At 37.0% G+C, this 16,734-nt stretch overlaps 2 protein-coding genes across 4 annotated transcripts in view; one reads left to right on the top strand and one right to left on the bottom strand.

The window, feature by feature from the left end:
* The window catches only part of CLCC1 (chloride channel CLIC-like 1), a 17,514-nt gene extending 16,809 nt beyond the window's left edge, over nucleotides 1–705 (top strand). The window contains exon 13 of one of the 2 annotated variants that reach the window (XR_774102.1): nucleotides 621–686. The gene's annotated coding sequence lies outside the window, so the exon portion shown is untranslated. Of the gene's footprint in view, nucleotides 1–620 lie in introns of both variants that reach the window. The other variant, XM_010563429.1, reaches the window with a different exon arrangement.
* The window catches only part of GPSM2 (G-protein signaling modulator 2), an 18,876-nt gene extending 2,142 nt beyond the window's left edge, over nucleotides 1–16,734 (bottom strand). The window contains exons 1-13 of one of the 2 annotated variants that reach the window (XM_010563426.1): nucleotides 16,417–16,734; nucleotides 9,872–10,093; nucleotides 8,667–8,802; nucleotides 8,045–8,187; nucleotides 7,371–7,494; nucleotides 7,020–7,135; nucleotides 5,817–5,972; nucleotides 4,908–5,016; nucleotides 4,359–4,488; nucleotides 3,765–3,835; nucleotides 1,556–1,732; nucleotides 603–765; nucleotides 249–466 (exon numbers count right to left, since the gene is read on the bottom strand). In XM_010563426.1, the coding sequence (XP_010561728.1) occupies nucleotides 249–466; nucleotides 603–765; nucleotides 1,556–1,732; nucleotides 3,765–3,835; nucleotides 4,359–4,488; nucleotides 4,908–5,016; nucleotides 5,817–5,972; nucleotides 7,020–7,135; nucleotides 7,371–7,494; nucleotides 8,045–8,187; nucleotides 8,667–8,802; nucleotides 9,872–10,093; nucleotides 16,417–16,478 (1,827 nt within the window). In that variant the 5' untranslated portion in view covers nucleotides 16,479–16,734. The remainder of the gene's footprint in view (nucleotides 1–248; nucleotides 467–602; nucleotides 766–1,555; nucleotides 1,733–3,764; nucleotides 3,836–4,358; nucleotides 4,489–4,907; nucleotides 5,017–5,816; nucleotides 5,973–7,019; nucleotides 7,136–7,370; nucleotides 7,495–8,044; nucleotides 8,188–8,666; nucleotides 8,803–9,871; nucleotides 10,094–16,416) is intronic. The other variant, XM_010563427.1, reaches the window with a different exon arrangement.

Below are 16,734 nucleotides of genomic sequence, written 5' to 3' on the forward strand. Positions count from 1 at the left end.
GCGGTAGTGAGGAGGGGGGGGGGGGGGGTGGGGGGGGGCGGGGGGGAGTCAAAACACAAAAGAGAAATTGTAAAAAAAAAAAAAAAATCCTGATTTTTTGTTCTCTGTTCTTCCTTATCAACCAAATTGATTTGTATCTTAAAACACATGATAAACAAGGTGGCGTACTTGAAGCAACTAAGTAGCAGGATGCACAAATCAAATCTCCAAAGACTCAGAATCTGAAGAATTTTTGTAAAAAAACATACCTGGCATTTTATCAATATATCAAAGAAGTCATCATCTAGTTCTCTGTTGTTACTTGCCATGAGGTGACCCAGGACTGACTGACTGTTGTGTTGATTAAGCCGAAGTCCAGGAAGATTACTAAAGCTAGCGCGTTGGTCATCTAGCCGGCGGCTCTGTGAGCAAGCAAGTAGGTCTAGAAATTCATCTGTGTGGGGTGAGACTACAGAAGTAGAAAAGGCTGGGGAGGAGGAAGAAAACAAGTTAGCCTAGAAATAAGTTCCTTTCCATAGTAAGTCTTGCACACAAATACATTTTTTAAATAGTTATTTGGCAGGAGCTAGAGTCAGATACAGATTTCACTTTTAAAAAATTACATTTTCTCATTGGTTTAGGTGGAGTAGAGGATGTTGCCACTGAAGCAGCTGAGAGTCTGTTCTTCTCCTGGAAGTAGCATCTCTGATCATCCATCCTGTTACTTTGGAATCGACTCAGCAGATCAAAGAACCCTTCATCTGCCATAGTCTCTCGACTGTTTTTCTGAAGAGGAGAGAAGAGTTAGGTACTCTCAAGTTCAAAATACCCCTAAAACTAGGACAACTGCAATGCAGTTTCATTCCAGTAATATGTTTGGTATTTGCATATCTGAAATCCATTAAAAAAATTCATTTAGTCATCCATATCTATAGACAGGTATTTACTGTAAGAGAAACACTAATAATATGGCAAGCATTTTTGGAAGGTAAAATACATGACAAATGTTTCATTCTCTGAAACAGAAAGAAACAGTACTCTGATCAGTAAAACTGGAGTTACTACTCCTCAGCCGTGAATCCACCAAAACCCCAAATGCCCATGAAAGAAAAAAACCAAGAACAGCAAGGAACAGTTTCCATTGTCTCTTCAGGTCTATGGTCAAAAGCACTCATCTCTCATCTAGATCAAATGACTCAGTTCTTTTATTTTCACCTGACATCTGCCAAGAGTGCAATAACCTAAAAAATATGTCAAAAATATCTCCCACTGTCTGAATTGGAAAAACTTGATTTTTTAAAGTTTGGAGAAGCAGGGTCTAGAAGAGACTAGGAATAAAATATATGTGCAAGCTGAGCTGTAACTTTAGAAAATCCACCAGGAAAAAAGAATATTCCAGTAGTAGGAAAAGCTTAAAGCTGGCACAACCCACGAGACAGATTCTGCATTGTTTTACAGAGCCACAGCTTTTAAATCAAGTAAAGCTGAAACAGACAGCTGCAGGAATGTGTTTTCCATCGTTTTGATCAGACAAACATTAATAAAGGCTATGATTTCCACAGCTCGCCAAACCTACCCTCTGAGAGTTTGGAAGTCGATGATCAATAGAATTACTGGCATCCTGCAAAACTTTGGAAGCGGTGCCATTTTTGTACTTTTTGCCTTTTAGTCGATTTACAAAATGCAGTTTTGCTGAAGGTTTGGCAACCAGTGGTTTCTGTTTAGCAAGAATCTCACTGTTCCAGTTCTGAACCTAAGAAAACAAGAGTCATGAAATTAAGCCTTCTTATTTTAATTACCCATGCTGTTACATCTTATTTGCTGCTGCTCTTCCTCACCAAATTGAAGCAGGTTTTACATTATTTAGTTTACCCAAGCATGAGGATGCGAAAACTTAAGTTTTGGTTCTATTACTTGACCTGTGATTATTGAGCTCTTGTTACTGTTACTCGTTAAGTCTTATAACTGAACTGTAGTGTGACACCTGGTTGATTAAAATGTGGTCAAATAGTATACTTAATCAAACACACTGAAGTTTTCCTTGCTGACTGAAGTGCAGGAAATGTAGTTAATGTGAATGCTAAAATGCAGGTGGCATTTTCTACCTGACATTCTTACAATTGGAAAGAAAAAAAAAATTAAAAATCCCTAGTTTTACAAAACATTAGAGCAAAACAAACCCTTATACAAATCCAGATACTCAACCAGCCTTCTATGAAGTCCTTGATACACACAAAATTCCCAGTAAAGATTGAAAAGGAAAAGGGAGAAGAATGCCAGCACAAGAGCAAACAGGAATAACCACCTCATTTCACTGAAAAACAGAATGGATAGCTTTATCAACCTGACAGATTTTCCCTAAATTTTCTTCTAAAACAAACAGAATTATCCACAAAATCGACAGCTTTATCTACAACTGACACACTCTTACAATAACTGAATCAAAACCCCTTTTTTTTGATTCAACATCAGAAATTGTAAACACAGTCACAAATCTTTCAGCAACACTGCCTACCCAAATGGATTGCCTTTTAAAAGCTTATTGAAGCTCAGCACACAGATTCCAACGCAGAGAAGATGGTGTCCTGTACAATGAACCCATTAATACTAGTGTCAGACATTGTTCTGTATATCAAAGACATTTATGGAATGAATTTTCAGAATCTACTAAATGAGTATCTTGAAAAAAGCCCTTTATAAAAGCTAAGCTGCAATACTAGGTTAATACTTTATTAGAAAATCCACATGAAACATTTTAGCATATTTAGGGCACAGACTATCACAGGCTATGTATTTTGAAAGATACCGGAGGGGGGGGGAATATAGCTGATACTGGCCAAAAGCTTAGAGGTTCCCTGTAGAGAAATCATACACAAAGAGGCTCTTGAGCATCAGTGCTGACTTCAGCGGTACCAGCTGTCCAGATGTAAGCTTTGAGATTTAATTTCCTATTTGATAAACATGAGGGCAGGCTTTGCATCACTTGAAGAGATGGGAATTAGTTATCCCAGTATCTAAAACCACTGGGATACTAAGGGAAAAATAGCAATTTCAGTCTGCCACTGGAGTCATTTAGGTAGAACTGCCAGCCCACCATTTAAAGGCAGACAGAATATGAAGGAAATCTCTCAAAGATTGACACAAGGATTTCACTCAGTAACTCCCAGCCCCAAGGGATTTCTCTGAGCTTGGGGGGAGGTTACTTTACCTATCTGCGACTCAGTTCCAGCATTTCAGAAATAGCATCCTTACTTAAGATGTATGTTGAAACTCCTAATGGCTTGCAAGTTAGTTGAAATCCCAAAGTGAAAAACATGACATGTATTTTAAGTGCCTATAAAATGACTGTAACCAAATAAAAAATGTTCAGAACAGCTGAGCTAAAGCTTAGGAATTTACTCCAAACCACTTTCATGCTGCACCCTCAAACCACTTTTAAAGAGGAGATGAAAGGAATTCCTTTGATGCACACTACAGGACCCCATTCTTACTTGTGAGGGGAATAAAGCAAGCCTTCCACAAGCCGTTACAGCCATTACATATGGAAGATGCTGACTGTTACCTACGCGACAAAAGTATTATTTGTTAGAATTGTTAGACCTGCTTTTACCTATGATCAACTACATTAAAAAAAAAAACGGGGATGCGATGACACCAACATTCTGCTGAGTTCTTTTAAAGTTGTTAGTATAATACTTCTGACTATTCATAACTATTGACGGTAAACCCTTAGAAACATCTCATTGCAATCTCACCAGCAGAACAGAAGGAAGGAAAGTGCCAACCTTTTCTGGTGTTAATTTCATAAGTTCCATGTTCTCCATACTGTGGCGGCGTCCTACTTTTGGTCTGGTACCTTCAAGAAAGAATCAGGTTCATCTTTTTATCATTAAGACTTATGGTGTCACCTTCAAAGCTGTGGCTGTACTCATCTAAGATCCCAGGTACAGCAATTCTGAGTTCCAAAACAGTGCAGGTAAATAGTATCAGCAGAGAATAAAAACCACTAGTAAAAGCAGCCTTCAAACCCACACCAATCTAAGCTATGTAAGTTGCTTTCATGGGACACAGAGAAGGACCATGGATCTTTGAACAGAGGAACATCAGATGAACTGGGTTCTACTGTAACCCCCAGTGTCGCTAAGATGGTAGGAAGAAAAAAAGGTGACATAATTTGGCAGCAAATAGATAAATGTCCCATGTTAAAAAAGTGCGGGGGCGGGGGGACAATTAGAAACATCATGTGAAGAAACTAAGCAGTAACCTGTGATTCACAATGTAAATCCTCCAGAAGGACCATCTGTAGTCAGAATACAATGCAAACAACAGATTCTTTCTGAAGTTCCCTGTTAGAAAGTATTGCAGAAATAGGCACATACCGTTCAGACTGTGATCTACCACATGGCTTTCTGACATCATGGAGTTGTTTGTGCTGTAGCTTAATCCAAGAACCATTTGAAGATCTGAGAGATTAAGTCTAGCAGTGAGTTCCCCACTTCTATCTCCTACCTGCAACCGAATAAAATAAGCAGTTCTAGTATTGTAACAAAGAATACACATGTTAATATAAAGCAAACCTTATCCCCTAGATTTCTACGGGAAAAAGGCTGGAAAAGTTTTTCTGGCTGGAAACAGAGAATCATCTTTTTAGTGAAGTACGTAACAACTAAACAGTACATAACAAAGCCTAAAGTAACCTCTGCTAGGCTACTAACTTGGATTCCATGCTGACATTACCAGAGGCGGCACAAGAACTAAGGACCTAGTTGCAGTGAGACATGGCTGAAATAATTTGAAGTCAGCTATCTCAGAAATCATTCAAAATCCATTCCATTATTCAAAATTCAATGTATGAACACACCTCCATAAAATCACTGTATAAGAGCAAAAACCAACCAGCCAACATATACAGAGTATGAAAATCATACCTCTCTTGAAATCTCCAAGTGCCTTTCTGCAAAATGCATAGCTTGGTCATGATTTCCCAGAGCAGTATATGCGTTCCCTAAACTCCAGCATGCTCTTCCTTCACCAATTCTGAAAAAAATAAACATTTTCAATTATACCTTTACTCACTGAACACTAGGGGTCAGGTTTTCGTAATAGTGCCACAGTAAGATTGCTGCGCCGAGAAAAGTGAAGGCTATCATCAGAAACCATTCCAACACCAACACGTCAAGTATTGCATTTAAAGGAGTGTCAGCTGGGTATAACCCAGCACAAGCAAATTAATCAAAATTTTAATTTTTAAGCTCACAGCAAACATAAGTCACTCAGTTTTGCAAGCATGGAACATTTTATAACCTACTTTGCTTTTCATCAGATTGCATGCCTTATTCTTCATATATTCTGCTTATTGAGTTAGAAGTGCACTTAAAAGCTGTAAAAAATTGTAGTTGTACCCAATGTTCTAAAAAAGGCCTTAGAAATCATGATTATAAAATAAACATTACTAGCTATTGCATTACTCCTCTTTCCCCATCCCTTCCCATCTTAATCTGTGGAAAAGTAGGAGACATATTCTTGTGAAGGTATGCAAAATTATTATAATGAGGTCATGAAAAAGAGAGATCTGCTTTTCTTTTCCTTAATTTACAAAGATGCTGCTGACAGAAGAAGATGTTGAGACAGTAATTCACCAGTTCCTCTTTCATCTCGGACTCATTATCTGCAGTACTTTGACGAGTAATTTTTTTCCCCTGTATGAAAACCAGAGCCCAGCATTGTAGGGAATTCACATTAATTCAGCTGTCACATACAGAACAACGACAGCAGTTAGAGGCAACAGGATTTGGTTTAAGTGTCATACATACATTAAACAATCTCTTAGGGCTTACTTATCGTTTAATTCCTGAGCAATCACAAGGTGTTTCAAATGATAATCAATTGCTTTTTCGTAGTCTTGAAGCAAGGTATATGTGTTCCCAAGGCTGTAGCAGGCCTGTGCTTCCACAGCTCTGTCTTTAAGCTGTCGAGCCAGCTGTAACGTCCTCCTGAAAGAAGGGGTTAGTCACCTCAAAAATCACTGTAAGGAAAAGTTTTTAAAAGTATACTTGCACAACTAAAAATCAGTTATACAAATTAAACAAATGAGGACACCGGGCTGGCAAATTAGCTGCTAATAAATTACTATCTTGTAAACTCTTACAAGATTTTAAGTGTCTGTCTTCCACTGCCCTCCACTGCAACCTGTTTCCATTTACTTTATTAGAGTGCAGACTGATCCCTCAAACAGCATCTTCTAATTTTAATTTATTGCTTCATCAATAATTTATAGCAGTTTTCCTGACAGGATGCCCTTGAAACAGTTTAGTACCAGCATTCCAATAAATACTGTATATTCTCCATCAACATGAGCAAGACAGAACTATAACCACCAAGCCAGCCTACCCCTGCTGGGTAAGAAGAATTTGAGTGCTACAAGGAATCTGCTCGGTACGGAGGCTTTTTTCCCCTTTTCAAAAAGAACGGGTAAGCTCTGAAATCCACATAAGATGCTAATAACATCCACACTGTATCTTTGCCGAGCTTGTATTTTCCCAAGTTACAGCAGCAACTGCTTAGTGGTGCAGAGATCAGGAAGAAAGTGTTGATTGAAAATACAGACTAAATATGTAAAATCATGTTGACGTGCACCACTTACCTCAGCTAGGGAGCGTACCTGAGACAGCTACCCATCTCAGGTCTATTAAAGTTATTCAGATCATTCCGGAACTTGCTAAGAGCTAAGACAGTAACGCTTGGTTCTAGAATAAAGGGGACTAAATGCCTATCAACAGAAAGATGTCTACAGCACTGTGAAGAATCTATTTAAAGTAACAAAAAAGTTAAAAAAATAAAGATTAATGCTGCCCCTCCCTTCAAAGAACCAGAACAGTTAAACAACTAGGGAAAAATGTTATTTTTGCTGAACAAATGCAGCTCTTTTCTAAGTATATGTTGGAGAGAGAACTATTCTACAGTGACCTAAAGTACCAAGCACAACAGAAGTAAACTGTACAAGAAGAGGTATAAATTATATTTCTAAACAGTCAACTAACTTGTAGTAATCAGAAGCGGTTTCAAATTCACCCAGGAATATGTAGGCATTTCCAAGGTTGCTGTATGCTCTTCTTTCCGCTGATCTATCGCCAAATTCTTTTGCAATTAGGAGACGCTTAAAAATGTGAAATAATTGCGTTATTTACTCAATTTTGCACTTCGTAACATACATTTGCATACAGAAATGCATACTCGTAGTTTTTCCACTGTGTGTCTGTATCTGTTCTTTAGGTCAACAATGTTTGAAAATGTGCCATTAAGATTTAAAACTTGCATTAAAAAGCTTGCAACAGGATCCAACACAATAGATGTACTTAAGAACAGAATTTCCTTACTAGCACGTGTTGTACCTGTTCATGGGCTAAAACTGCACTCCTGAAGTTGCCCAGAAGATAGTGTGTGTTTCCCAGATTTCCAAAGGCACGTCCCTGTGCTGCTCTATCATCCAGCTCTGTTACTATTGTCAGGTTTTCCCTGTTTGGGGGGAAGTGAGAAGGGGAAGAATAGTGACTTTTAAGAGTTCTTTTTCTCACGGTAATTTAAGTAATAATTTAAAAAAATACATCTTTCCATTTATATGAAGGAAAAGGTAGAGGTATGCTACTTTGGCCTATTTTTATGTCCTTTATGCAACCATAAATCTTCCACTGAGTAGGAAACACTTCCTGTGAGATACTGAACTTAACTGCATTCTTACTCAAACTGGTGTGCTCGCTTCTAGTTCCAGAGCTACATTATATACAAGTCTACTGAGGTCCTATTGTTGTCTGGGTCTGGTTTGAAGAGTACTACTGGATTGTAATGTAAGGGAAGGACTTACCAGGTAATAAGAGGTGCACTAAAAATGAGGACATAACAAAAAAATAGTGCACTCTCCAGTTTAAAAGGGAAAAAATTCAGAGGTACCACTGTTCTGAATAGAAGAGTGCCACAGGTTATTTCATGACACCACAAATCTCCCAGTGTTCTAACAAACTAGATAACCATATCCTCTCAATCCCCAACATTTAAAGCTACTACTTACTCATAATAATTTGCAGCTTTTTGTAAAGCATTTTTCACATCATCTGGAAGTTCCCCTGGATCATGAGTTCCAGCACTAGCTACATTTTTCCCTTTCGAGTGATACACATTTCCCAGATTATACAGTGCTCTTGCTTCTCCAACCTAAACCAAAAGTAAAATAAGGCATTAAAATTTTATGCTTCAAGTCTTGTGTCACAACAACTATTAGTACAATCCACAGATGGAAAAAAAGTTTGTTAACTAGCTGTCAACACATGCTCTGTCCATTCTGAACATGTTCTTATCACGTACCTTACTCCCACCCAGTCACATCCCTCCATCAAATTGTTTTGCATACTACTTCCTTTTAAGGTGCAAGATACATAATTCTTGAGGCCAATTATCACTGAAAATTAAATTTAAAAAAAACAAAACACAAAACACAGTAATATTTATTAATCTGGATCTGTAGTCTTCCAAGTTCAAACAACTATTTTACAACTAACAGATTCTTACTGTCTAGAAGAAATAATTGAATATTCAGTATTTACTTCCCTCTGAAAGGTGGCACACTCATTACCTATACAACAGGGTGCAGTAATGTGTATTAGTCTACTTCCAGATTCCTAAGCAATTCTTACCTTATCATTAAGCTCTCTGGAAATATCCAGATGTCTTTGACAACAAACAATAGCTTCTTCAAAATTCCCAAGTACCTTTAAGGTGTTGCCCAGATTCCCACTAGCTTTAGCTTCTCCCAGTAGATCTCCAATTGTCCTAAAATTGCAGAAATAAAGTACCCAGTAAATAGTGTATAATTTGAAACCAAGCGGATGATCAATGTATGGCAGACAGAAGAATTTATGAAAAGATATTACAGCCATGTAAATATGTATGTATTCAGTTCATTGCATACCTAAAACGCACTCACATAAACATTGTTCAATCTGTGGTTACAGACGTTTAATTTTGTTGGTGCTGTTTGTGCAGCTGCTAGTATTCATGGTATTGATCACCTACTTAACATTAAAAAAAAAAAAGCACTTCTTTTAGGAAGAGAATAAAGAGAAAATTCTTAATGATTATGTAGAAAGCCAATCCCAGCATTAGAAAGAGACGTTTAACTGTTTCTGCAGTTTACTTGACTATCAGTCTTGTATGATTTACAAGACATACTGGTCTTACAGAAAACTCAGAGGTAATACTATATTTCTAGATTCTAAATGAGACTAAGGCAAAAGACTGCCGCCGAACCACTCAGACTGTGATACTTGGGGAATAACACAACAAAACAGAGTTGCCACAAGGTTACAGCACTTGAGCAGGTTAAAGGCAAGGGGAAGAACAGATTTGTGCCGAAACTGAGGTTAAGTACATTAGGTGCCTTTGTCTTTTATTTGATCTATACCAAATCATTAAAAGTCAGATGCATAAATAGGGTTTTTAGATTTCACAATATTATATTACAAGTTTTACACAGAGAAACATGAATGAGTTCTGTCTAGTAACCAAGACAGCCAGCTTAACATCCTGAGGAACCAGGAAGGCTGAGTTTTAGAAACAGGAAAGGATAAAGAAAGGGTGGATTTGAAGAAGCCGCTTAATTATGCACAAACCTGGTGAGGCCTCAGTCAGTACCAGGATTATGGTGCTAGACTGAGTATTAGCTCCCAGGTTAAAGGGCAGTCAAGTTACCTGCCAGACCCCCTGGCCCTCTGCCACCACCACGTTCACTCGTTATCTGGTATTAGTAGCAGGGTTTGGTAGGAAAATGAACAGTCAACTGCTCATCTCTACAAGAACAGGATGAAATGGAGAACATGGTTAAAGAAAGACACAAGATTACCTTGCAAGAGTTAAATCGTGGTGGTGGTATTCCAAGGCCTTTGCATATTCATGCAAGTAGAAATAGGCATTGCCTAACTGGCTGTAAATAGCACTGAGTGTTTTTAAATCTTCAGTTCCAACCTGAACAGCTGCTTCAAAGAAAGATACACCAGCTCGGCAATCTCCTGCTTTACACAGGCGCTCACCTTCCAAAGCCAGCTCTAGGCAGGAAGCCTCCATCCTGCACAATTTAAGTAAAAAGAAAATGGTCACTCTAAATGTAGTACTTTGTCCAATAACCTGAGTTCTGAAGAGGTTATTTTACTCAGAGGGTCTCTATTAGTGTAGGACAGGTAGGCAGTCAGTACCACAGGACAAACAATGAACTTGGTACTATAATATCATAGAAACCAACGCTGAAATGGAAATTGCAACTTCAACAGTGATAAGCAAACATAACTTTAGAACAAATAGCTTCAACTTTTTTTTTTCCTTCTTTCTTTTTAAGTCTCAGGGAGGAAATCAAAACACTGCTCTGTCCATATATAGCACCTGTATGATTCAAAAATGCAGTTTTCACCATCTAGATAATTTCAGAAAAGTGACCTAAAAAACCAAGCTATTCTTGGAAAATACTGATTTTGACAAACATAAGCACTTTTATTTTTAGATTGATACCATAGTTACCTGAAAAATGTCTTATGGAAAAAAAAATATTAAAATTGAAATATTCCTGTATATCAAAGACCATGACTATTTTTCCCAAAGTTGTTTCCTATGTAATTCAAAACTCCTTGCCACTTCACCATTTCCTATAGTGGCACTGCTATGAAAATTCTCAGAGTGTAAAGAAAAAAGATCTAGGTTGAATTAACAACAAAACATATGTCAATTCGAGTTACTTAACTGCCATTGTTCCAGACATCACTGGAATATTTTTGATCATCATGAGCAACTAATTGTGTAATTATACAGGTACAAAATACTGCAAGCAGTAAAGAAGATACTCATGAATGAATTTATAGCAGAATTTGCAGATTACATTTTTAACAATGAACAAAGAAGGTGTTAGAGAACTGCAGCTGCCAAAAAACATTCATATGTATTTTTGCTACTGTGAATTCATGTGTACAAAAGGTAACATTTCAGTAAGTGTTAACAATTACATACAAACTTTTCCTACTTTCCAGTTCTGAGATGCAGGGGGGGGGGGGGGGAGAGGAGGATGAGAAGGAAGACTTCAGGGTCTTGATTTTCAAGCATTATAGTTCTCTAGCTTTTTCAAGATACATGCATTTTAAAAAGCTCGCAAAAACACCATCATTCTACTTTTAAAAGATTTTTCAGAAAGAAAACTCAGTAAGAGACATTCTGTGTTTAAAAACTGTGTGTTAATATTGTCAAAAAGTAGACATCAACTTCGTAGATTTGTATACTGTTTTAAATTTTTCTTAAAGATGGATTACACAGAAAGTATAAGGGCTTGCACTCCAAAACAGAACACTATGCAATTAAAGATATCCTTGTTATGTCATCATTCACCCAGTTGTAAGAATAAACCATTTAGAATTCTATTCCTAAAAGCATTTTCCCTTCATATGCACAGATCAGTAATAGCAACAATCAAATGTTTGCTGTTCCAAAACTGTTCCAAAAGTTACTCTAATGGCAACACCAAAGACAGCTGCTTTGGCAAGACACAGTGATGAAGTATTTAACATACCTGCAATGTTTACATTTCTTTATTTTTCTAAAATAGGAAAAAAATAGGTTATACAACATTCTACTCAAATCTGAGCAACAAGGAAATATTTTTGAAAAAATCCACTGACTTTTGAGAGAACTAGAAGAATTTGGATCATACGTAAAATAAGCTACCAACACAAAATAGTACCATACCTGCTGGTCTTCGACATTCCACAACTTAAGCACAACGAGATGACAGACATATTCAACTTTTGCAATTAAAAATACTGTATGCTTGGTAGTTGGTAAAGATGCAGACAGCAAACAATAACTCAGGCATGAAGTTCCCAGGCCCAACTTCTCACATTGGATATCCATAACACATGCAGTATTTTTAGGTTTGGAAACTCTTCTCAGAGAAGTTAAAGCATTCCTATTTGCTAGAACACACAACCTGGTTTTTTTTACATTGTGCATGTGTTGAATGTAAGACAGAAAAAGGCAGAAATGATTAAGTACACTTAAGTACAGGCAGAAATGATTACACCATCAGCAACTGAAGGTTTAAGACTTAAAACACTTCATTGGGTAATCTTAATCCTATCCAAAGAGGTTCTCTCCGGGCACCTCATGTTAACTGACATGTCCAATTAAAATGACGGCTAGAAAATATGGTGCTCCTTAGTGTGAAAATTTAGACCATGACACAATCACATTCATTTTTTTAGATTTTTAGCCTGAACAGCTAAAAAGGGTAGAGCTTTCAGCAAAATGGGTATGCGAGATAATAGTCAAAATGCTGTACTAGACTCCAGTTCTGTAAGTGAATTTATCCCATTAAAAAAAAAAGAAGTTTTGATTTGCAACTGTGATGCGTCAGCCACCTAATCAATGAAGAAAAGGCACAGCTTAAAAAGGTACAAAGACAGTATCAGAGAATGTTATGGACCAGTAATTTTCCTGATATACTGCATTCAATTAATTTCACACTACACCAAAGACTGCCAAATGCCAAGGCAGCGTTACCATTTCATCAAGAAACTTGAAATATAATCTTTTGCCTTTGCAACTCAGACTTAACATAACTTATAAAAATGAAAGATCTGGGTTTTTTCATACAGAACATAACTAACTATGAAGCTAAGGCTTATACCCAGGCTGATGAAAATCAGATATTAGAGTGTTTCAATTCAACCAGAATTACAGGAAGTGAGTGGGAATGGGAATTAGTATTTGTTTGAGTAAAAAAGAAACCAGAATTGAATACTACTCTTGAGAGCAACTCTAGAAAAGTTGTGTTAACAGGTTGCTAGAATTTGTGCAGCAAATTAAAGCTGTAATTCCATTGGGATCCTTTCTTACTGAACTTCCACAATTTCAAAGTCTAAATAAGTTATAAAAAAAGAACACAGAAAATGAAATATTTATTTCCACAGTTGCTGTACCCAATGTTAATATTTTATTCACGTTATATAAGAGCTATGAAATCATTCAGTTATTTTAAAAGTTTGCTAGGCTTATCCATCAAGTACCAAAACTGGACTCAGAAGAGGTGTGGGTTTGGTTTGGGTTTTTTTCCTCCATTATTTAAAGGACTGTTATGAAAATTAACACAACTTTAAAAAAAAAAATTTTACATAGGTATTCTCCAGTCAAAAAGCTATCACCTCTTGGGAATGTTCTCAGAGGCTGTTTTAACTGTCACTACTAATGGTTAAATAGGATGTCAGCAGACTAGACACGGCTAGGTTATCAATGTTTTAGGAAGTCATTAAATAGTTACAAGGAGAATATGAAATTACTTGCTCTGTTCCCAGAGCTGAACTGAATTACTTATTTAGTCAACACCCAATGCCTAAACAAAAGACACATTGAATCTGCAGAGATGAGAAGAGAACAAGGCCCATTCATCTGTGTACTTATAATGAAATTCTGTTCCTGCTAAACAGGATAATGTTCCAGATATTACTGTGGAAATACTCATACAGGGCTTCATTTTGTTATTCTGTTTATAGTTGCCTGGACCTGTTCTCTGAAAGGCTGGCATCTCCTGAATAATTTCTCATTTGTAAAACTACCTCATCCTTATCTGTCCCTCTAAGCTTTTCATCTGGCCTGGCTCCCTTTTTGTTTTTTTCCTTTTCTTTTCTTTTTTTTTTCCTGCTTTTCTCCCCCCCTCCCCCCTTGTTCTTCTCTGACCTTCTTCACATTCTGTTTTGAACCTTGATACTTGTAAGAATATAAACCCTATGCATATACCTACACCCTAGCCTCCTTGGTTTTTTCGCCCTTTTTGGAGTCTCCCTTCCTTCAGCTGTTCTCATCTTACAATAAAAAAAACTGGTGACAAATAAGGCAATAGAAGAAGGCAAGAAGACTCATTGATTACTACAATCTCTAAACACAATTAATTTATCTTTACTCCATTCAATTCCCACCAGGGGGACTTTTTGCTATTGAGGGGGAATGGAGCTGCCATGTAATTTGCCATGAAACATGTCGATCCACAATACCAAACCTAGACACAAAACAAAAAAAAACCCTATTATATCTCTAATTCAGATGCATAAAATTACTAATGCCACAGCTTCCTATAATAAAGATCACATACTATTGCCAACTCCTGCCCTTATTCTTGGTTTCTGTACATACTGCAGAAGCACACCACACTGACCACTCCAAACAACTACACCTCCACTGCAACACTGTGTTTAGTCAAACTAAGTTTGATCATAAACTTAGAAACAAAACAACACACACATACACAGGAAGGAACCACACACCTGAATTTGGGGTTCTTTTGTTCCAGTCAAGATAAAAGCAGTTACAAGGTTTTGGTATTTAGCAGGCCAAGACAAGCGAGTTCTGCAAATATTTACTCTATAGATCACTTATTAGTCCCATTTATTAACTTCAGCATTTTATTTTCAGTCACTAAACAACATAAGAATAAAAAATAGTTTCCTTCCACCAGTTTAAGTATTTTTATAGCTGCTAAAGTGATACTGGCCAAGTACAGTGGGGAGAAAGAAACAGCTTGCACAGTAAGAAACAGACCTTTCCTTAGGAGTGGGCCACCAGCTTCTTTTTAAAGTCAGTTCTATTGGAGTACCAGAAGAAAGGAAAAAGCAGAGCCAAATAAGCCTCAGACAATACCTGTAGATAAGAAATTTTTAAAACTGATAAATAACACCACCACCCCCAGTAATTTAGGATCTATTCTTTCCTGCATGAGATCTTAAACTACAACCAAATAAAATCTTTCCATATTATAGCTATTAAATTATCAATAAATTCCAGTTCAATAGACTGAATTAATTTGCAGTTTCTCTAAGCTTTAGAAAAGTTTAATATTTAAAACAAAAAAAAGTATTACGCCTTGATGTTTTTTTAAATGTTCATCAGATTACAGTTCTTACAGAAAGGTTTAATAAGGCCATTAATATTTTTATTGTTAATCAGTATCATTCAAGCCTGTACTGAAATACAGCACAAAGTAGTAAGACATTTTACCCTGACTGTGCTTGCCAATTTTTTTGAAGTTATTTTTGGCTTGTCAATTTAAACGAGACAATTGGCTGTGCCACTTTCTTCCTCCATTTACTTCTATAATAGTACCCTGAACAGCTCCTGCTGTTATTAGAGTGAGCAAGGATCTTCTATAGTTGTCTGGGGAGGACCAAGAGCATCAGTAACAGCATGGGTAAACATGTTAGAGGAATGCTGGGAGTTAGATACATTCAGGAAACAGCACAGAAGAAATATGCTCACACACTTAGAGATTCCTGCTGTCAAAGACACCATATAAAGATTTTAGCAAATTAAAGAGAGCAGAGAGTAAATTACAGTTTATTTGCTAATTTTCTCCTTACTGTCCATGAAAAAGTTCCTCCTGCTGACTGCACTGCTAAACAGAACTAACACCGTACTTCCATGAAAGGGAAGACCAATCTAACAGCAATCCATCACTGTCAGAACATTTTCAGAATTAATTTTAAGCCATAGCATGTGCTGTCTTACAAATAGGGGTAGTGCTTTATTCCTGTTAGCTAGCATGGCAAAATCCTCCAAAGCAAGGATGACTAGGGGAGAGGGTGGGGGGAGCACACAAGAAGAATCACCCTTTTGATCTGTTTTTAAAACAATCATTCCAGTGTCCCTTCCTATTGAGTGAGCTGCAAGATTCACGCTTCCAAACACCAGCCATCCAAATACATGCACTACATAATGCTCCTGTTGTTCCGGTTCTTCAGAGCGAGTCTGCAACGCTAACATGTTGTCCCATGTCTGTAAAGGGGATTCCAGAAGAAAAATTATAAAAGCTCTCCGAAGTGAAATCACATATCCTCTTGACTTGCAATAACAGTACTTTTTTAGTCCACGGTATCAAAGCAGTTTATCTATCAATCAAATCTCTTTATTTTAAGCAAGGAAAACACTGCTCTAGGTGACAGCACACCTATGCATTCATCATTCATAGAAGCAACAGTGGACAAGTACAGAGAACTTTAGCAGACAAAACTCAACAATTTCCATATGCAGTCCAAAAGTTAAAAGAAGAGAGAGAGCAGGTATTAACCATGCAGGGATCATACCTTGTATCATTCTATCAGAAATACAAAGCAATACAGGCAATCACATACTATTCTGCAATGGCACACAGTTCCAATACTATACAATCATGTAATTATACTAATACAACCTACTATATAGCAAAAGTGAATTTTCATAGTTCAAAAATTGAGAAAAGAAAAAAGTTATTTTAGCTTTCAGTTTCAGTAACACTAATAACAGAGATACCAAACTATTTGTTGCAACTTGTTTAGTTTTCTATTATTAAGAGCATTTATTCATCCATACTAAAATGAATAGTCTTACCTGTATCGCACATGAAAGGAACGATCTTCACGCATGCTTATCAAAACATTACTTTCCTCCATTGAGTTGCATTATCAGTAGAGAAAATAATACTGTTCTGTAGTAGGGTAAGTACTTTACTATGGAGAGTTGTTGTCAGAACACCATTCCAGTTAGTATATTAATAAGTTGGAGTAAAGATATCCTAAGCTCCTGTTGAAAAACTCTTCTTTATTACTAAGGTAAGGAGGTCACTGTCAGACACATCTTAAACCTTCAGAAACATGTTCAAGTTCTTTCATCTGTGGCCCTTTAAGCTCCATTCAGCTGCATTTCTGC

This window comes from Haliaeetus leucocephalus, unplaced genomic scaffold, assembly GCF_000737465.1.
Source record: "Haliaeetus leucocephalus isolate CR32 unplaced genomic scaffold, Haliaeetus_leucocephalus-4.0 Scaffold166, whole genome shotgun sequence".
In the NCBI taxonomy this organism is placed as follows: Eukaryota; Metazoa; Chordata; class Aves; order Accipitriformes; family Accipitridae; genus Haliaeetus; species Haliaeetus leucocephalus.